Raw genomic sequence first — 20,342 nt, 5'->3', positions numbered from 1 at the left:
AATATAGGGGGCCCGGTGTGCCAGATGTCCGTAGATGTTGATCCTCCTATCGAGTATTTCAAAGCAACGCAGTGTCGAGCCAGGTCAAGATTAGCGTGTTAGTAGGACCTAATAAATTAATCATCGTCGAATTTTGGGGGGATGTTGTTATGGCGAATGGTAGGGAGGCTAGGATTTGCCAGCGAGCTCATCGGCGTCCTTATCCTCAGGCCCCTCATCATCTATTTCCATCTTGTCCTCGTCTTCTTCATCTTCCGAGTCCTCTTCGACCCTGGTAGGGCAGTATGTATCAGGAATAGAAGTATCTTTGCCTTCCGTATGGTGACTACGAATAGTCCCCTTCGCTTTCCATTTGAAATCCCATTCGATCAGAACACTTCGGACATCCTTCTGTAACTCAAGCTTCTCTTTAAGTGCCTCCTCTATTTTATTATTAGGCAGCATGGCGCTATTCAGGGCTGTCTTGATCTGATCTTCGACCTCCTCAATAGCGAACTTGGATATATTGGCGAGGCTGGCAGGAAACTGGTCGAAATGTTCCTTTAGCTTATTTTTCGTGTTGTCGAAGGCAGCATTGAACATCCGGGTGCCGTTGTTCCTTGGGAATTTAGCTAGATGCTCCCGTCGCTTCAAAAAAGAGCCATCCCCTAGCCGTATAAGTTAGATACGCCTGATAAGTAAACTTCAGCCTCGACCTACCTGTAATCAGTCCAGCTTCCTGAAAAACGGGGGACCATTTCCCCTGGATTGAATCGACTATTTCTGGATGAACTTTGGACGCATTCTTTATAATGTCCTCCAGAGCCTGCTTCACCCGCTCTTTTACTTGCTCCTTTATGACGCGAAGATCAGGCATGATCTTCGCTAGGGGTGGCGAAAGCTCAGGTATGACACTCTTTATGCCAGCCTGCAATTGCTCTAAAAATGCATCCCATATAGTGTCGATAGAATCACAAGCAAGACGGCGAACTTCAGGGATCTCTTCGTGAAAGGCCCGATGCCAATCAGCTACAATGGTCCTCAGCAAGACATCTGAACTAGTTTTGAAGTTAGCAACTTTAGAACTTATGCAGACAGTGAATAGACTCTTACACGTCTTGCATCCAGTGATATTTGATGAGACCACCGGCCGACTTGCTTGAGAACTCACCACCGTTCCTGACTATATTAGCTTGGTATGTCGTCCAATGTATCTTGGATTTCTTTGCGGGATCTTTGAACACCCAGTTCTTTACGACTGTGTCGCATTCCTCTACACATTTTCCAATTGATACCTTTTTTCTCTCTAGAGGATTGCAGTTCTTGACAGACTCGTTGAGCTCTGTCCAATATGTCCCCAGCTCCTGTTATCATTCAATATCAGTACTGAATATCAGGTAGTCGCCTGGAAATAAAAGGGATGCTATTCGGTACCTTTTTTATACCGCCATGAAGCGATGGGAGTACTTCCTGAACCACCCATTCCTTGTCGATCTGCAATCTGCTGTGACTCCATTCATTCTCCGACCAGGTCCGAATCGTATTGTAGAGACCATGAAGGTCGTGTAGGATTCTCTGCGCGTGAGACTCGCGATCTGGGATGGTGGCCTCGCGGATCCATTGGGAGAGGTTAGGGATTCCTGAATAGCGCTCGTCCGGAAATCCAGCCACAAGCTCACTCTTTTCGCCCGAAATATAGCCCCAAAATGCTTTAGAACTGAATGGGCAGACAGAAACCACATCATCGCGTATATCCTTATTTTCTTCGTCGCCGGGAATAAGAGATGATCTCCTTCTTTGGAAATCACGTTGTATACGGTTCTCGAGGAATCTGTTCCTATTCTTCACACATTGGAATACTATATGATTGGTGATCCCATCTAACTCGCCCTCTATTTTAGTGAGCCCTTCTTTAAGTTTCATGATATTATTTTCTTCTCGTAATTTCTTCGTTTGGAGTTGTGGGTCCTCAGATTTCTTCTTTGATACCCCTATAATATGCTATCAGTGAGATGCTACTAGAAAGGGTCGTGTTTTCATACCGTAGGAAGGCTTGGATCTCTTATTGGCCGCCTTATTCAAGGCAGTTTTAGTACGCTTTAGTTCTTTTTCCGCCCTCGTCAGTTGACTTTCCTGGTCCTTCTTCGTCTGTTTTAAAGTCTTCTCCTTCTCAAGAAGCTGCTGCAATTCTGTGTCCAGCTTAGCCTCTTGACTTCTTAAAGCAGAGTCACGCTCAATGTCGTCTATCTGCGAAATAGCAACGCAGCAGCTGCGTTTGTTGAATTTCCCGTCCAGCGTCATGCACAATCCTTTATGGTCTGACAGGAGCCTCATGGAAGTAGAGTTATCAGCTGCTCTAACGGCAGGCGACACGATAAGGGTAGCAGCGAGCTTATGAAAGTACCCCTTAGCTACTGCAGCCCGGCTCTCCACCCAGTCACAAAGCCCGGGCAAATCTACCAAGACGACCCCGTTTCGGAGGATATCAGATTTGACGAATATCTCCACCTCGTCGATGAGGGGCCAAGCCGCAAACTCTGAGTTTGACGTTGTGTGATCTGCAGTAGTTGAATCTATGTATGGTTTAATCTGCTCTGAGACCTGGTCAAGGTTGTTGCCATGAAACTTCTTCGTTACTCCAAGAAGCTTAACGACGCCCGGATTTGAATTAAGAAGCGTCTGAGTTGTCATCTTTGCAACGCTCTCCTCCTCAAGGCCAAAAACTGCCCTAATCATCTCTAAGGTAGGTGTTAGGCGGGCACCAATATCTTCGAGAGCATCATAGTCAATATTGTCGGTATATGCCGCTTGAAGCTCATCCCTAGTCTTCAGATCTTGGAAGAAATCATTTAGCTGCTTAACAAGGTTCGTCTTCGTGCGAAAAACGACGCAAGCTTTGTATTTCATCCAGGGTCTATCGTCGTCGTTGTAGGATACTTTGCAAGGCACGGCCGTGGCAGCCTCCTGGCTATTGGTCGCCAAAAACCCTCTTAGCCGAAGGAGGGCGTTAAGAGCTGACGTCTTCCCGCTGCCGGTTGGCCCTGCGACGCCAACAAGGACTTTGAATTCCTTGTGAGTAGCGATAAGAGCTTCTGTAATAGCTGTTAGTATAGCATCTCATAGAGCTATAAAATACGTACTACATTTCTGGATCCATTTTTCGACATCTGTCCACCCCAACGAAGTTGAAACTAATGAGTCACTTGTACGGGTGCTGTTGAGGGAAGAGGATTCGAGCTTTTGAATAAGCTTCCCACATTGCAAGAGACCGACTTCAAGTGCTTCCTCTTTGATCTTAATTCGCTTCTGGTCGTCATAGTATCCGCACGAGTTCCATGTGAAAACATCTGGTTCCAGATGCTGCGCTGTTGCATCAGTAGCAGCAACCAGCAGTTGTGCCTTTATTCCGTCGTCGGTGCCTATATTGGACATATTGCCCAGTAGGCGTGATTGCCGGCACGATAAGAGATCGTGGGCTGTACAGTGAGGTGTGTAAGTAAGAAGATATCGTTAGGAACTAACAAGGATAAAAACTGCTCAAGGAGATAGAGGTAAACAGATAGGCTTCCCGTTCGAAGGCGTCGGGGGCGGGAGTGAATGAAAAGGTAGATGTCAAGTAGGGGCGTTGATTGATAAGCTTAGTATTTTTCAGCACTATGTAGTATGGAACATCACACGCCGGGGTGTTCTTGCTCATCTTGGTTCAAGGTAGGTAGGAGGGTGGTAGTAAGGATATCACGAGGGGATTGGGAAGGATAGAGTAAACTACCTGTCGGGACTACTTACCGTAAGCGAGAAGTAAAGAAGCTGCTCGATGTCGTGCGTAAGGTGGCAAGCGAGAAGGCGTTAGAAGAGTAGCTGCCTATACTGTAACTACCTATAGGATACTAAGTACGAATGAGACCTATAATAGAGAAAAGAGATGTGACGATAAGAGTAGTAGATGATTTGAGGATGGATGGACTGGTGGTGCTTAAAAGCTGTAAGCTATCCCAAGTCCGTAGGAGCAAGACTATGTTTCGAAGGCTGCATTTTGATATAGATGAGGTATTTGGTGTGTTGTAAGGTGTTGAATCATCAGATTGTAGTTGGCAGGTAGAGGTAGAGAGAGGTAAGTAAAGGTAGGTAGAGTTGTATATTCGATGTAGGATATTCACTTGGAAAACCACGAAGAGAGAAGGTACGCCGGTTATGAACAAGCAAACAAGTATATTACGACGAGTATTCCTACTTTGGTAACTACCTAACCTAGATATGTATATATCTTAAAACAATGTTGCTATATATATCCTTAGAACGAGTAATAGGAGCGCTGGTACCAACACGCTAAGAAGGCGCATCTGAAAGGTTATCATCGTTTCAAGGACCGCCAACGACCCCTCGCTTTCCACGCATCTCACCCAAAGGCTACGTTCATCCCTTTCCGGAAACGACCCTTCCTGGGAGTGCTCCAAGCCGTTCCGCGAACAATAGTCGCAGAAATATACACCGCAACTGCTACCGTAAGAGCACGTCGTGGTAGGCGAAATCCCCTCTTGAAGTTTAGTTATTCTCTCGATATCAATAACATAATCCTTACTACCCGAAATTTCAGCTAACTGCTTCTTTACAAGAATGTTACTACCTAACATAGGTTTAACGGTGGCGTAGTTAATATTTTTTGAGGACTCCAGTAGAGGAGTCCGTTGAGTGTACGACATGGCAGCGAGGGAACTTGGAGGCTGGTTTAATAAAAAGGGGTAAACGTAGCTGCTAGTTTCCCACAGAAATCCAATTGCCCACGCAGCTTATGTGAAAACAAGAATCTAGAATTGTTGTATTTCGTTACTAGGAAGTAGGCCTAACACAGCTCTTATGTTACATTTTCATAGCCATTCTTTGCATTGTCATTGATACCATCATCACAATGAAACTAATAATGTCTTGTCCAAAAGATAAAGCCTGGGTGAGGTTCATAAATATACCTTTGAGATGATTAGCAGATACAAAGAAATCTTCCGCAAAGCTTGAAAGGATATTACTGTATTGTATTGAGTACCTAACTACCTAGGCATAACGGAACCAACAACTATTTCATTCGATTATCAGCCTGTGTAGTACAAAGGTATCTAGACAATAGGCAATGTAAATCGAAGTAGCTTCGAAACATAGACACAAGGGCTGAAATATGACATGACACTTAACGTAGTCTCGAATTTACACCCGTGTGGGAAGAACTTTCGTGCTGGGAGTATCAGGGTCTTGAGGGTGGCATAGGTACGCCCCTATATCTACCTACGCTTCGAAATGCTAACCACGTCTTCCTAACGACGTCTAAAATGGATATTTAGGACATAGGTCTAGCCTTTTATTATTAATCCCACGAATGTAGAAATTTTACAAACTACAGGCTCATAAGAAACTAGGTTACATGTATTATTTAATAGGGGGGATGCTGGGTACACATCTACATTTACACCTCACAGCTCCATCCCCTGAATTAACACGAGAACATAGCGTCATCGATGTAATAAATCCATATATTAATTCTAATTGCTCTATAACTAATGCTGAAACCTTGAAAACCAAACCTTCTTAATAGCCCTCCATGCCTTATCGTCATCTTTCTCCCGCTTCTCGGGGTTCTTAATCGCCTCGCCAAAAGCACCATTCTGATATTGGCCATTAAGCTCAGCCAGAAAATTCTCAATACACACAGGATTAGTCGGCCTCGGCCCGCGCAACTCGCGGTCCAAGAACCGCCAGGCTAGATGTACAAGCTTAGTCTCCTCGGCCGGTCCGTCCTTGAACTCGCAAGAGTCCTTCAAGTAAGTAATCCAGTCTTCAAACCTCCTCCCACTCGCTAAGTCCGCGGCTGTATAGTAACACGAATCCCTACTCGTGAGGTGGTTAGTCTGCCGTTCTTCTTTAAGGAATGCTCTCGCGGCCGGTTCGCTCTCGAGCTCGATGTGAGGACTGCGACCCTCGGCATCGCGGTCCTTACGGCTCTGCTGTCGCCAGTGTCGGTCGATGAGATATAAGCGCTGCCATACGTTATCGCTGAGGTATTTGATTTCCTCAAGCTCATCCTGGTAAGTAAGATATTGATTAGCCGCGTCAGTACTGTCAGCGACAGTAGCATCAAGGGTGTGCTTGATTCCTTCCTTCGTAATCTTCCCTGCGCGACACTCCAGCTTCAGCATGAACTGTGACATTCTAGTTAGGTTCCTCCGGGCGGTCGACAGTGCATAAGCGATCTGTCGCTCTTGGAACTCATCGTCAGTTAACTTCTCTGGATCTTTGGAAGGGTTTTCCAATATTGTGATGGTGCTGTCTCTCTTATTTGCCCCTGCAGGCCGTATCGTTGTTGGGGTATCATCATTTCGTGCTTTGCTGCGGAATATCCAATCACGCTCGGGGATAGAACTATGAATCTCAGCGACTATTCGCTCATCTTCACTATCGTACAGGTCGAAAAGCTCTGGACCTTCATCCCATACGCAGACATCGTCATCTTCATCCCCTTCTTCAGATAGACAGTAGGCGTGATACGGAGTGGTATCGTATACCGAAGCAATGCTGTGATCTCTTCCCATATTGTGGATGTATTCGGTTTGAGATAGAACGGAAATTGAAATAGTGTATAAAACGTCAAAATTATTTCTCTATGCTGCGGATTCAAGTTTAACATGAACGCTCTCCTATTAGGCAAACCCTTTATATACTACTTAAGCCAAAGGCGCCTTTTATTACCCCGCGTTAACAAAGCATGTTCATAAAGGCGAACATGTCTATTGTTGAATGTTTTTATCTTTTCTTAAAGAACAGAAATGCGAGTTTCATAGAATAAATAAATTTCCCTTTTTACTTCTGTTGGGATAACGGTCATGTGACGAGGTCACATGACCAGGGTTCTGCCCACACACACCGTCCACGCACAGCCCACGCATCTGTACAATAGATATCTTTCCCCACTCGGGGGAACCCCTCCTCTCCTACCTTAATCAAACCAATCAGAACACAATCGTTACTTGCACTCCCTTTCATCTTACTACGTAATACAAAGTCAATCCAACAACTTCGTACCCTATATAGCGTTCCTTGTCTTAATTAGATCCTTGACAATAGAGACCCGTCGTGCCACGAAACGTCAGCTCTATAGGAATTCAACAATCCATCCGTCACCCTCGGATCCTCCGGTTGCATTACAACCTCCCCATAGTACGACACTCCGTCCATCAGTTGTTACATCATATCCGAACGAACTTCGCGGGCCGGGATGAACCTTACCCTCATGTGCCTTAAGGTCACCGGGGGGCTGTACTTCAACTTCAGCCCAGCTAGACACGCCCGTATCGGCACCGAGTTTTGAGCGTATCTGATCTTTGATCTTAGCCGGCTTGATCGCTTCCTTCACTGTCGTAGTCGCTTTGACTTCTAAATCGCTAGATGGAAGTTGAAAGGTCCACAGATCGCTCCACTGCAGTAGATCCCCTTTCTCTGCTTCTCCTTGACTATCGCCAAAGAAATAGAGGAGATAATTTCGACCGTACCCCGTCGTGATAGGTATAAACTCACCATGAGACCTTGGCCTAGGTCCCGGTGTTAAAGGGTTCGTGGGAAACGAGATGGTCTGCCAGGTCGAAGCCGGTTCAGTGTACGGTAGGATTTCCAGATGATGCACTTCACTGCCAAGAGTATCAGAGCTAGAGATTGCGTATAACGTGTGCCCGGAAATTGCTGCACTCGTGACGACGGCCGGGGTATGCGGCAGCTGATTCCAAATTTGGGTAAAGCAATTATAATGCCAAACGTCCGTAAGCGCTTCACTACTTGAATTTATCCCACCGACGAGGATGAGATTACCATCGTGCGCGACTAAATGTGCTTTGCTCCTCGGAGGTGGCGTTCTCTCTGGATGGCTAGAAGGTTTAAGAGTACTCCATGTGAATTTCTCGACATCGAATAACCAGATTATAGGGCCTTCATCTACGACATTCCCAGCTTCATCGCAACCCCCGTAGATAGCGACACGGTCATTCAATGCGCAAGCAGAATGCTTAGTCCGTGGCTTAGGGACGGGCTCATCTTTCTCTGCAGAAATGGCCGGTAGTATCTGATACTCAGGTACAGCAGAACTGGCTTTTGGCAGTGCTATAGAGTGGATGTTATTACTGGCGAGTTTTCTTTGGCTCGTCTGGCCTCCGAAAATATAAGCTTTGTCGCCAACTACGGTGAGTGTATGATGAGATCTGGCGAGTGAAGACCTTCTGTGAATTAGTATAATATGAAGACAAGAAGCTAAATATTATAGAAAGTACACGTACCTCGAGGCATCATCTGACGTAGATGCAATCTGTGAAAATGTTGCCTTCAGAGGCATAGTAGGTTTTGCAACGGCATAGCCAGTCGCTCCAGCATAGATGCTCGTAGAGACGGCTTGTTCTGCTGCCCAGATCCCAGCAGCGATTTCCGCCATTATATTTCTTTAATATCTGGTTCTCGGATGATTGACTCCTCTGTGTTTGATACCTTTGTTTGGAGAAGTTTTGGCTTAAGAGTTCTATTATTCTTCAATACATGTTTGTAGGAGGAAGACGATGACGTATTATCGATAATGGGCACTTGGCCCATGTAAGTGACGCAATATTCATTACAAAATTGCTTATTATAGAAATCTGACTAACCTAAAGCATCTAACTAGCCTTTAAAGTCTAGAAGTACCTATCAGCCCTACCAATTCTTTTTCACGATAAATATAAAATATATCATCACAAGAGCATCTTGTCGTAATTAGAGAATGGTAGTGTGCTCCGGAAATACAGCACACATGATAGCTGTGAAGTGTAAGAAGAGCTAGCTAGGATCGCAAGCAATCGATATAGATGATTGGGGTATCTTGACAAGCCTCGTACCTGCATAAGCGAAATCCGTGGAACCGGAAAACTGTAACTCAAGAAAGCCGAGGGCGCAGCTCATCCCGAAGTTATCCTTGGCCATCAACCCAAAGTCTAACCCGATTTGGCAAAAGCTGGGACCTTGGATCCAACATTCTGATTGGTTGCATTTGACGGGGTCTGCTTTGGGGTGAGCTTTGTACGACTATGGGGTGAGTTTTTGGCGTTTTTAATCATTAGAATAAGGCTAAATGCCCTGTAATTACAGCGCATTATAACCACTAAGTTCCCTATATTATAGCGCTAAGCACTTAGGTTTTTAGCGCGCTTTATCTAATCAATTCCTAATCGATTAGGAATTGATTAAGTATATGCTTACTGTCAGATTATCCACTTGACCAAAAGGTAACTTGTAATATCATAAAATGTCATTACTTATTATATGCGACATGTCAGATTAGTCAGCCATGTCAGGTGACCTGAAAATCCCTAGTCCCATGTAAAATAGCGGTGTAACACGCGTTCCCACGATTTTACCTCAATGGATCAGATCATCAGGAATATCATCAATTAGACCTCATATATCGCCCATTCAGTACGTATTAGTTGTGTGACAAATTTTTTTTCAGGTCACCTGACATGGCTGACTAATCTGACACTTACCTATTTTTTATCTTTTATTTATTTTAAAATAAACTTTTTACATTTAAATAAAATAAAATAAAACTTAATAATTAATCGATTAATAATTAATTATTGTTGGAATATGGGGAATAGCCAATTATGTAATCTAGTCACGTGCCACCACGTGCGTGGGGCTAAGCCTAAAAGGGTTTACCTTTTAAGCTAACCCACACACACACAACTCAACAATAGACAACAACAGATCGTGATAGCCTCATTTCAGTACCGTGTTTCCTTTCCTTTCAACGTATGCTTATTGGTGTACACCTAATCTTTACCTAATCATTTATCCCTACCTGGTCTTCCTACAATTATTAATCTATTACATTAAATTTATTTATATTCCATTAAGTCTTATAATATTGTGTATGTAAAAGTATATATTTACATAAATATAATGTTAGTGAAATGGTAGTTAAGTTTTGGGTGCGCTAGTACCATTATGGTGTAAAATGGTCCACATATGCCTGATTGGGTTAGACTTTGGGTTGATGGTCAAGGATAACTTTGGGATGAGCTGCGCCCTCAGAAATTGAAGCTGAAATAGTCAAGAGTTCCCGAAATGGGGTCAGACGAAGAAAATGAGCGTCTCTCGCATCCCAGCTTTTGGGATCAGCGTTATGCCCAAGCCGAAGGAGACCGACCAACTCATGAGTGGTTTAGGAATTTCGTCGAACTCGAGGCTTTTCTTGATCGGAGACTCTTTCAAACACGTAGTCCCAACACAAACCCACGAATTTTACACTTAGGGTCCGGAGATAGTGTATGTTTTCCTAGAGAATAAATAATCTTCTTCGTATAAGAAACGATTAACATAGTTGACGTATCTCGTAGGACGTGCCAGTGGGGTTGTGGGAAAGGGGGTACAAGAACCAACTCTGTGTCGACTTTTCGACAGTCGTCGTAGATCTCATGTCTAAAAGACACTCCAGTATGGAGGGTATCGAATGGAAGCATGGTGATGTCCGCCACTTGGATGACATCCCTGAAAAGTCGATAGATGTCGCCTTTGATAAGGGAACCTTGGATGCGATGATCCATGGTAGTCCCTGGAGTCCACCAGACGATGTTAAACAGAATACCGGTCAATACATCCGCGAGGTAGGTCTTGACAGGTCTTGACTACTAACATGCTGCTCTAAATATACGCAGTCGCTTTTACTTGTATCTTAATTCATCTTATAATACGATTCATATAAGACGCCTACTAACACTATACAGGTAAATCGAGTCCTCAAAAATGATGGGGCGTTCCTTTACGTGACATACCGACAACCGCATTTCGTAAGACCTCTACTAAATTGCGATGGAACTAGCTGGGAAATCGAGATGGAGGTTCTCGGCGATGGTTCTGGTTTCGGCTATCACGGTTTTATCTTGACAAAGACGAAACCTTGAAGCGAATCTCATCAATTTTCTAAGTTCTACGAAATGCAACCAAGGCTCAAAGTCACTGCGCAATTACAGTAGTCACACACCCAAATATTCAAGAGAATATACCAAGGATGATGGTTTTTCCTCAACAAATTACACCTGTCTCAAATTACGACGGGACAGTGGTATGTGTTAGTTCATTCAGATACCACGCAGTTATCACTTTGAAGTACACAACAATTCCATAAATAGCCCGCTCGTCGCCGGGTTCCAAAGTTTTAGACCATCGCTTTCTATTATGAAAGTATTATGAAAGTATTATGAAAGCGTACAAGGCTAACCAAGATACGCCAGCCGCAGCCACAAGACCTATTTGATGTTACGATCGTACCCCTTATATAACGGGCAGATTATAGACCATGTGTAGTATCGACTGTTTTCAAAATTTCACCGTGCCTCTAGAAGACGGAGTCCCTGTTATGTACGTCCTAGAAGTTGATTCACCGTGGGTATACCCAAAAACATGCGCCCACCAGCCGCACCTGCGGCTTCCCATCTTTATCCGTCTAACCTGAAATTTTGGACTGTTGAAGTAGCCAAGAACGCACCGCTAAACCTCCGCAAATCATAACTGATAATCTCCTGTCCGAGAACTCCTGTCATGCACATATCCATAGATACTTACACATCTAGGGCTCGGCCCAAATTTCGTCAGCTATCTGCCTCACAAGCGACAACTTCTTCTTCTCATCGTCAACTGTTAAGGGATATCCAGTCTCGTGGGTGCTGAAACCGCATTGTGGGCTGATGCAGATTCTCTTCAGGGCCTCCTCACGGGTTTGGCCACTTCCCTTCGCTACGAAGTCCGCCGCCTTGTAGATGCGCTCCTTCGTCTCCTCCTTATCCTCTAGCTGCCTTAACTTTGTGCTGATGACACCAACCACGACGTACTTGTCCTTAGGGAGGAACTGCAGAGGCTCAAAGCCGCCCGCTCGTTCAGTATCATACTCGAGGTAGAATGTATTTACGTTCAAGTCCTCAAAGAGCTTCTTCGCAATTACATCGTACGCTCCCTCGGAAAAGTGCCTTCCGCCGATGAAGTTACCTCGGCACAGGTGGATACCCGAGTGGAAGTCTGCCGGTAAGCCGGCAAGGGAGTCGTTGTATAGTTTGATGTAGGCGTCAAGAAGGTCCTCCCATGTCCCAATGTTGTCCTTGTCTTCTTCCCAACCCTTTTGGAAGTCCTTGGAGCAGAAGTCTGTTTTCTTGTTAGCCACATGCCTGAGGACTGTTGTAGAAACATTTTAAAGCAGACTTACAAGCCATGCCAGGGTCGTCAAATTGAACATTTCGTAGCCCGGCCTTGTATAACGTTTCTAATTCGGCGTGATAAACCTTAGCGACGTCTGCGAAGTACTCGGCGTCGTTGGCATAGGCTTCTTTGGTATAGGCCTGGCCCTGCTTGTACCTCATGTGGAACCAAGACGGCGCAATCATAGTAAGCTTAATGTTGCCCCATTCGCTCTTTGGAACGAACGCCTGGACCCCCTGAAGTTCAGACAGATTGGACACGGCCTTAGCAGGGCTGTGCGACAGCTTGCTTCCAGCAATGACAGACTCTCCGGGCATAACCTTCCTGCCTGTCTCGATCAGACTAACAACATCCGGGTGATACAACCGGAACATGCTAGCGTCTGCATCTTGAAGGCGGATGGTACCCTCGATCTCATCCCAAAAGAGACCCCAGAACCGGGTGCGGTTGTATTCGCCCGAGTTGACAGCCTTCAGGCCTAAGTCTTGCTGCAGCTTAACTACATCGCCAATGGCCTTCTTCTCAATTGCCGGTAGCCCTGCCTCCTCTGCCGAGACACCCTTATCCCGAATGGTTTCACGCACATTTAACAGCTCTTCGGGCCGCAGTAGCGAACCTAAGTGCTCGGCACGGAACGGGGGGGCCATTTTGAAATGATAAATAGGTAGGGTACCTGATGTTTCGGCGTTCTGATCTGCTTACTCTGGATTTCCAATGGTAAATTTATTCCGCAAATAGAAGAGATGTAAGAAACAAACCGAATCGACTGACAGATGGGCGACGAGAAGACTCAAATATAACTACTACTTGAATCCACTCACCAGGAGGATCGGTCACACAACTCCTTTTGTATAAAACTGAAAGGGAAATTTCCAGCAAACCTCTAAAGTAAGCAGGAGTCCCCCGACCCTTAGTTCATAATTGGTATAATCATAATCCTAATAATCCCTGAGGTGCGGGGAAGAACGTGAGATCGTGCGGCGTGGCCTACGCTTTTGGTGCAACAGACCAACCGAAAATGCAGATCAAGCAGAGCGGAGACCGAACCGGCCGAAGCTATGAAAACGGTGAACTAGCTAAAGAGGATCTGCTAGGACAGAAGCGTCGGATTTGTCGAGGGATTCGTAACCGATGGAGCCAAACTAATATATTAGTCGGGGCCTAACTTCTCTTGTAAGCCAAGTTGATCCGGCGGTCAACGGCAGTTGAATATTAAGAAATTGTGGGATTTAATTCAGCCACGCAAAATTCCTTGCTATTACGATTGATAGGCGCTTGATAGGCGAGAGATGTGGGAATAGTTGCAGCTTTATCATATGTATTGTTACATATCCGGATGTCATAAGCAGAGGGTCCACGTGACCCCCCGATTAATGCACACTAAATGCATCAAGTAATACGTCCGATGATAATTCAAGGGGGAAACGATAGAATGGTTTAAGCCTAAAAACTATTCCAAAATACTAAAAGTTTCTAAACCCGAGAAGAATAAATGGGATTCAGAGGATCAAGAAAGTAGGATACAATAAAAATGAGCAACGCCCTCAACACCACATATTACCGGCGAATCCCGTACATAGTAAAACGACCCTGCAGAACTCGCGAAGCGCAAGGTGACAAGTCAAACACTACTGGTGGAAGTGATGGTAAAAATATAACTACACAATAGATATATATGAGGGAGCCAAGGATGTGATCAGCATAAAGCACGTTGGCACGATAAAATAATTCAATTACTCAGCGACTAGTAGACAAAACATATCACATAGTAGCACAACAATAGCCAAAGACCGAGATTTCTAAATCTACAAGCTGCCATTAACATAAATGGTATATACCTAAGCTATGATAACACGCCAAATGCTTGCTTTCCAATGAAACATTACATATTAGAAGACCTCTCCCCCTATTCTAACTACACCCTCAAATATATATCACTTCATCCCTTATAGAAGGGCGAAGAAAGCACCGGCGACGGCGAGAGCGATACCGCTGCCAACCTTAGTGGCACCGGCAGTGGCGATGGGAGGCACACCCGTAGTAGGGTATCCAGAGGGGCCCGGGTTGACTGTGCTAGCACTGGGCACGACGGTGCTGGCGCTGGGCACAACGGTGGTCAAAGTCTGGGGAGACGGAGGAACAGGGACGGTGCTGTTGGAGCCGCCACCGATAGGGCCAGTGGGGTAAGGAGGCACAACAGTCGGGGTGACGGGACCAGAAGGCGAGCTGCCGGTAGGGCCAACGGGAACGCTGCTTGGAGTACCAACGGGGAGAGTGTTGGTGTTACCAGCGGGAGGATAAGTTCCAGGAGGCTTGCCACCGGGGACGGTAACAGAGCTAGCAGGGTAGCTGGCAGCAGGAGTGCTGGCGGGGCCGGTCTGAGAAGGACCAGTAGGGCCGGTAATAGAGGGAGTGCCAGCGGGCTTCGAGACGGAAGGAGTTCCGGCAGGGTAGCTAGTAGAAGGCTTGCCAGCAGGGGTGGTGCTAGGAATGGCCTTGCCACCGGTGGGGTAAGGAGCAGTAGGGACGTTGGTGGGGGGAGTGAAGGTCGAGGCCTCGGAGCAAGGAACAAGAGTAACGATAGTCTTGGTCAAGGTCAAAGGAGTAGCGGGCTGGCTGTGAGTGGGCTTCGGCGGGGGAGCAGTGATAGCACCAGTCTGGGTAGCAGGGCACACGGTCGTGTAGACGGTAGTGTGGATGAGAGTAGCGGTGGTAGCGTAACCAGCAGGGCAGTTAGGCACGGAAGCAGCACACTGGGTGATGGTGAAAGTCTGGACGTTGGTGACGGTCGAGGTGATGGAGCCACCAGTAGGGATAGGGGCCGAGACAGGAGCCGTGACAGAGGTGCCAAGGGTGACAGAGCCAGCGGGATAACCAGGGACAGTAGCAGACCCAGAACCGGGAACGGTGACGGATCCAGAGCCGATAGGGAAACCGGGGATACTAGCAGAACCGGAGCCGATGGGGAAGCTGGGGATACTAGCAGAGCCGGAACCGACGGGGAAGCCGGGGACAGTAGCAGAGCCAGAGCCGATAGGGAAACCAGGGATAGTAGCAGAGACAGACTCGGAAGCGTAGGCAGAGCTGGGGCCAGTGATGGAGGCGGATCCGGACTCAGAAGCAGAAGCAATGACAGAGACGGGAGCGGTGGGAACAGCAAGAGTCGGGACTGGTGCAGTGTACGAGGGGTGCTCGCAGATGGATGTCGTAGGATAGCTGAGGAGAGCAGTGGAGACGGTAGGAGCAAGGTGGAGGGAAAGAAGGTCCTCAACAGACACATCAAGCGCCACAGCAGCACCAACGTTCAAGCCATACGACTCCTTAGAGAGAGGGCACGAAGGAGTAGCGCAGAAGAAACCGACGTACTCAAGCAAGTTGGCATAGACGGCAACCTCGAGACCGGCACCGATCTCAGGAAGGTCAAGGATGGGGACGATGTCGTCAATATCGACTTCAGCAGCAACACCAAGTTCGACACGGAGACGGAGATCGGCCAATAGCTTGGTGCAGCCGATTCGGACCTCAATGGGTAGGACCTGGACGGACAACCCAGAGAAAGCAGCATCAAGGATCTTTCCGGCGAGGATGTCGGTCTCGATCGTAGCATCCTCCAGAAGCTTTACATCGATACCAGCGGACAGGTCGATGGCGGTCTCAACACCGATGATAAGGTCGAGGAAGATAAGGGCATCAACCTTAAGACCAGGGAGAGGGAGAGAGATAGGGGCGACCGGGGTGAACAGGTTGACAGCGATGGTGGCGGCAGCACCGATGCTAATGTCGAGGTCGAGCTTGGCCTCGATATCCTTGAGGGACAGGCTCAGAGCGGGGACAACCTTGTCGAGGGAGATGCTGGCGTCGATGCTACCCTTGGTGTAGCAGGTGTCGCAAACAACGGAAACCTCGACATCGGCAGCGGCACCAACTAGAGGGGGAACGGCCACACCGGCAACAACACCGGCAACGAGAATAGTACCGCTCAAGTCCACGCCCAAATCAACGTTAGCAGAGATAGGCTGGCTGAGGTCCTTGGAAACGTCAAGGAGATGGCGCTCAGAGACCGGGGCAGTGGCGCTGGCGAGGGCCGCCATGGCCACGGCCGCGGAGCCGTGGGTAGAGAAACGCATTTTTTTAATCAAACTTCGCAACAGTAACTGCTTAAAGAATGGACTGGAATAGTAGATATTCCGAAAAAGAATGATTACGCCGGAAGCACAAAAGAGTGACAATCTTGGCCGAAGCTTGATGGGAGTGAAGGAAGAAAAAGAGGCATTCCAAAAGACGGCATACGCTCTCTTTTCTATGCCTTCGTCTGAAATTAGCATCAACACACTGGCCAAGGGGACTACGTGGGCTTCCATCGCTACCCGGCCACCCGTGATTTGGCAGTACTAGGCCTTGCAATGAATTCGGAGCATTTCTTCACCTAGTACCTACTTAGCATAGCGGTCAGTACGATTGGCCTAATTCAGATCGTCAAATTCTGCCCTTAGTGACTGGCGTCCCAATGGCGAGGCTCGCCTGAATCGTCTCACCTCCTTTCGGTATCTTCGGCTGTGGAGCTTCTAGGCCTGTCGACAGGGGTTTTTTTCTTTTCTATATCTCGGCAACCTTCTAGTTTGTGGGGTTTTGAGCGAATACGCACGGGCGCCTATTAAGATACCAAGACAAAAAGCTAGGAGAGAAAGGGGGCCGGAGTGACAGATTAGGAAAAGGAGAACATGCGTCTACCTCTACCTAGATACCTACCTAACCTAGATATGTACTTTCTTCATCTTCTGCAAATTAACGAGTATTACTGATGTGATTGGACATGCAAAAGTACATTAGTGTATCTCAAGTTTGAACGCGTCTAAATATGAGGTATCGCGTGTCACTATTGGCTAAGAAATACAACGTCCTATGTATAGCTCGCAGTAATACATATGAAGTTCGTTAATATTTAGACGCTTACGGAATATACGCACAGTACATAGTTTGATTGCCGTTTTCAAGCCACTGAGGATTATGTTGATCCCCTGTCCCTCCCTCTGCCGAACGTCTCTGTACGTCGGGATGACGTTTACTCGTGCAATCGCTTGTCGGTTCCATCCTACATATACTATGTACCTACGTACTATGTATGTATCATCGACTAGGTAGGTAGCTAAAGAAGAAGAAAAAAGAAGAAACCTAAGTTCTTGTATACTTCCATTTACTACTGTGATTATATGAGTATAGCATGTATCGTGAAGCTAGAGCAGTAAGCTTTAGGAGTGCTGACAGGCTTCTATGTAAAATGAAGATCGGCACAATCTTGCTTGGCAAACCAGGACCCTGGATGGTTAATTAAGGGGCAGAGGGGTTACTAGTCAGGAACAGAATGCAGTCACTATCACAACGACACCGGTAACGCCACACCGTATACTACGTAACTACATAGCACATGGTAGGTAACTAAATGATTTGTTTAGTACATTCAGTGCAAGTAGAAAAGAAGGGTTCCAATAGCTTTCGAGCAGCCTTATTTCGGATATCAGCTTGCGGAATAGGAACCGCGAATCATCATCGATGCTTAATGGTTAAGCTTACTGCTCCTGGTTAGCACTACGTTGAAATCTACCTAACATATATATTACTACGCTCCACACACTACGTATGTATATTATATTGGTTCAATAAATCCAAGTCTCGACTTTCACATCCGGTTCGCGAAATCCTACATCATCCTTTATATAGAATATAGAAGGGGTTTCTATATATGTGCGTAGCTTAGCCTCCTTGCACGAATACACTAGACGAAGTTGGCGAGATCTGATAGATCGAAAATAAGATATAGTGTATTCAAGATATATTGAAAAACGTGGGTATTGCGATGGCCGAGTTCATACCCTAGCTATTTAATACATAGGTACCTAAGCTATGGTAATAATCTCTCGTTCGTCTGATGTTGACTTGAATGTCCATGCGAGTGTCCATGCGCTCTCTTCGCACGGAGTAATCCATAAATATTTCTTTCTTTTATGACAAGTCACGTCGAAACATGTCAGTTTAACGCAAGGGTGTGCGTCACTGCGAATCTCTCTTTGATGTTGCTGCTGGAATAGAAAGCTCGGCAGTGGAAATCGATTTCACGACTTTGGAGATTGAAACTACATATGCATGATCCTATGCATGATAATTCATCTTATTATGCAGAGTCTACTTTAGTTATCGACACATCGATCTATGGTGACAAAACTTCCTTTGGGATTCTTACATGATGTAACTACCTCCTAACCTAGTATGTCAACTAGGTATTGCATCTCGACCGGTTGCATGTTGAAATTAGCTGTCCTCTTTCCGGTCTGCCCTATCGTACTCCAAAAAGAGATCAGATCCATCCGCTATGATCCGTATGCCAGGTACCAGATGTATGTATATGCATGCAGTAGCCCTGTAACTTATAACCCAATATGTATATCGGCCTTTTCCTTAAGGAAGAAATCGGTTGATATTTTGACTACTATGTAAGGACTTCCAATCTAAAATGCTACCATCCGTCAGCCATATCAGCCCAAAGCCATCTTAGCAAATTTAAATTCGTAGCGACAAGTTGACGGTCTCGACGGTCTAGAACTCTGTAATCTTTGGGTCTCCAATGTCGTACATCGTATTCATGTCTCAGATGCAACATCGAAGGGATTAGCTGCGTAGCCGCATTGCAACATCATCCCCATAGATCTTAAATCCAAAATTATATCCTAGCTCTTAGCCCGTAGCTCGCCCTGTTAACAAGCAAAAATTCCAATATACCTAGGTTAGTACTATAGTAAAAAAAGAAATCGTCAGATTTCTTACCATTTGTTATTTGTACAGGGATAATTACGAATGCCGAGCGTGCCGAGAATTCATGTCAGGGTATTTGTTACTATTTGTATAAGTCGGGTTTTAGCAGGACTTAAACAACTACCTACATAAAACTAGCTTTTCCATTACAAATGCCCGCAAAAGCGGCCGATGCCGTAGATGCTATATTGCTTTTTAATTCTTAGGCGTTTTGAAAAGGAATAAGTCCGGTAAAGCAAAGACTTAGCACGCAGCGGCACAGTATATACATCGGTAGTGTTTACTTCTAGATCTAGCTTCTTAGCCCAAACACGTGTCGAGCAACAGTATAAGTTTCATGCAATAACTCGGCGGGTTTCTTCAGGGTTTCGGGTCCGATACATTCGGCTAGCGAAGTCTGCTTCTACGGACGGCCTCTTCCGTTGTGGACTCTGGCTGCATGGCGGCCCCTCCTGTCCCTTAGCCTCTAGATCGGACTCGTACTACCTATTTACCAAACTTAAGCCTCGGAAGTTGAACTGGTACTAGGTACTGTGGATGGCTAGCTGGGTAGATAGGCTAGGAAAAGGCTGCCTACATGCATATGGTGCCAATAACTTCAATACGGAGTCTCCAACAGCCACGACCACGGGAATACCGGATCACAAGCCTCTTTCAAGCCTCAAAGGCACTACTAAAATTGGACGAACCGGATAGCTACTTCTAATATGAATATCCTAAATTTAATGAAATCTTAGCCACCAGCGATTTGTTATGCTTGTAAGTCTATATCTTGCGAATCTAACATTACCGCTTTGACGTGCTTTTTCCAAGCCATCCCCGATTCGTCCTCCCGGAACAATAATAACTTCGACAGCATTCCCATATTCGACTAACGGCACAGCTCTAATGTTCTAGACCTCCACCCCTGGTGAACAGGCTCCGTGACCCGATTTGATAAGCTCACCTCGCTACCAGCCTCATCATCGTCCTTGAGAACATAGCCCACAGCTTCTAAGCCGCTAGACAAAGGCTTTGGTTTGCAATAGGTCATCTACAGCCTACATAGGTACTTAGCATACTTTAGCTCTCGTAATTATCGCTTATGCTTCCAAACCTTACCCAGACTCGACGGTGACCCCTTCATTATGGAAATAGAATGCTACCACGGTTAATATCCCCGGGTCTTACGATTCCCGTGTGTTTTCATGCATATAAGCTCACAGCAGTGTCAAGCCTAACCGTTCTAAGGCAATGAGAAAGGTCTAGTTCTTCTACATCACATACCTACGTACGACATGGAAATGAAAATGACTCAGGGGTTAAAGAAT

At 46.1% G+C, this 20,342-nt stretch overlaps 6 protein-coding genes across 6 annotated transcripts; 2 read left to right on the top strand and 4 right to left on the bottom strand.

Annotated features, from left to right (window-relative positions):
- Positions 1–168: 168 nt before the first annotated feature.
- Positions 169–3,411, bottom strand: F4813DRAFT_392184 (uncharacterized protein; the record flags this gene model as incomplete). The annotated part of the gene is made up of 6 exons (XM_049247253.1): positions 169–647; positions 700–1,037; positions 1,093–1,343; positions 1,414–1,970; positions 2,022–3,071; positions 3,120–3,411. The coding sequence occupies 6 exons, from the start codon at positions 3,409–3,411 to the stop codon at positions 169–171; spliced, it is 2,967 nt and encodes a 988-aa protein (XP_049096899.1).
- A 2,069-nt stretch (positions 3,412–5,480) lies between these two features.
- On the bottom strand, positions 5,481–6,785 carry F4813DRAFT_368916 (uncharacterized protein). The gene has a single exon (XM_049244377.1). The coding sequence runs from the start codon at positions 6,552–6,554 to the stop codon at positions 5,523–5,525; it is 1,032 nt and encodes a 343-aa protein (XP_049096898.1). The 5' UTR covers positions 6,555–6,785; the 3' UTR covers positions 5,481–5,522.
- On the bottom strand, positions 6,786–8,592 carry F4813DRAFT_368913 (uncharacterized protein). Its single transcript, XM_049244376.1, has 2 exons — positions 8,286–8,592; positions 6,786–8,225 (listed from the first exon to the last, which is right to left on the bottom strand). Exons 1-2 carry the CDS (start codon positions 8,435–8,437, stop codon positions 7,115–7,117), a joined length of 1,263 nt encoding a protein of 420 aa, XP_049096897.1. The 5' UTR covers positions 8,438–8,592; the 3' UTR covers positions 6,786–7,114.
- A 1,224-nt stretch (positions 8,593–9,816) lies between these two features.
- F4813DRAFT_368903 (S-adenosyl-L-methionine-dependent methyltransferase) lies at positions 9,817–11,159 on the top strand. Its single transcript, XM_049244375.1, has 3 exons — positions 9,817–10,302; positions 10,374–10,640; positions 10,761–11,159. Exons 1-3 carry the CDS (start codon positions 10,102–10,104, stop codon positions 10,935–10,937), a joined length of 645 nt encoding a protein of 214 aa, XP_049096896.1. The 5' UTR covers positions 9,817–10,101; the 3' UTR covers positions 10,938–11,159.
- A 443-nt stretch (positions 11,160–11,602) lies between these two features.
- F4813DRAFT_392180 (UROD/MetE-like protein) lies at positions 11,603–12,872 on the bottom strand (the record flags this gene model as incomplete). The annotated part of the gene is made up of 2 exons (XM_049247252.1): positions 11,603–12,171; positions 12,233–12,872. The coding sequence occupies 2 exons, from the start codon at positions 12,870–12,872 to the stop codon at positions 11,603–11,605; spliced, it is 1,209 nt and encodes a 402-aa protein (XP_049096895.1).
- A 5,531-nt stretch (positions 12,873–18,403) lies between these two features.
- F4813DRAFT_368899 (uncharacterized protein) lies at positions 18,404–19,080 on the top strand. The gene has a single exon (XM_049244374.1). The coding sequence runs from the start codon at positions 18,490–18,492 to the stop codon at positions 18,715–18,717; it is 228 nt and encodes a 75-aa protein (XP_049096894.1). The 5' UTR covers positions 18,404–18,489; the 3' UTR covers positions 18,718–19,080.
- The last annotated feature ends 1,262 nt before the right edge of the window (positions 19,081–20,342 follow it).

This window comes from Daldinia decipiens (genome assembly GCF_022478715.1).
Source record: "Daldinia decipiens strain CBS 113046 unplaced genomic scaffold F4813scaffold_33, whole genome shotgun sequence".
NCBI lineage: Eukaryota > Fungi > Ascomycota > Sordariomycetes > Xylariales > Hypoxylaceae > Daldinia > Daldinia decipiens.
The sequence above is the reverse complement of the archived record's forward strand: the minus strand, read 5'-3'. Positions and strand labels throughout refer to the sequence as shown.

Excerpts from the sequence above, each read along its gene's own strand:
- F4813DRAFT_368916 (XM_049244377.1), bottom strand. The coding sequence starts at position 6,554 with ATGGGAAGAGATCACAGCATTGCTTCGGTATACGATACCACTCCGTAT.
- F4813DRAFT_368913 (XM_049244376.1), bottom strand. The coding sequence starts at position 8,437 with ATGGCGGAAATCGCTGCTGGGATCTGGGCAGCAGAACAAGCCGTCTCT. Across the intron at positions 8,226-8,285 it reads ACGTCAGATGATGCCTCGAG|GTCTTCACTCGCCAGATCTC; the intron begins GTACGTGTACTT and ends AATTCACAGAAG.
- F4813DRAFT_368903 (XM_049244375.1), top strand. The coding sequence starts at position 10,102 with ATGGGGTCAGACGAAGAAAATGAGCGTCTCTCGCATCCCAGCTTTTGG. Across the intron at positions 10,303-10,373 it reads ACTTAGGGTCCGGAGATAGT|GACGTGCCAGTGGGGTTGTG; the intron begins GTATGTTTTCCT and ends CGTATCTCGTAG. Across the intron at positions 10,641-10,760 it reads CCGGTCAATACATCCGCGAG|GTAAATCGAGTCCTCAAAAA; the intron begins GTAGGTCTTGAC and ends AACACTATACAG.
- F4813DRAFT_368899 (XM_049244374.1), top strand. The coding sequence starts at position 18,490 with ATGTCAACTAGGTATTGCATCTCGACCGGTTGCATGTTGAAATTAGCT.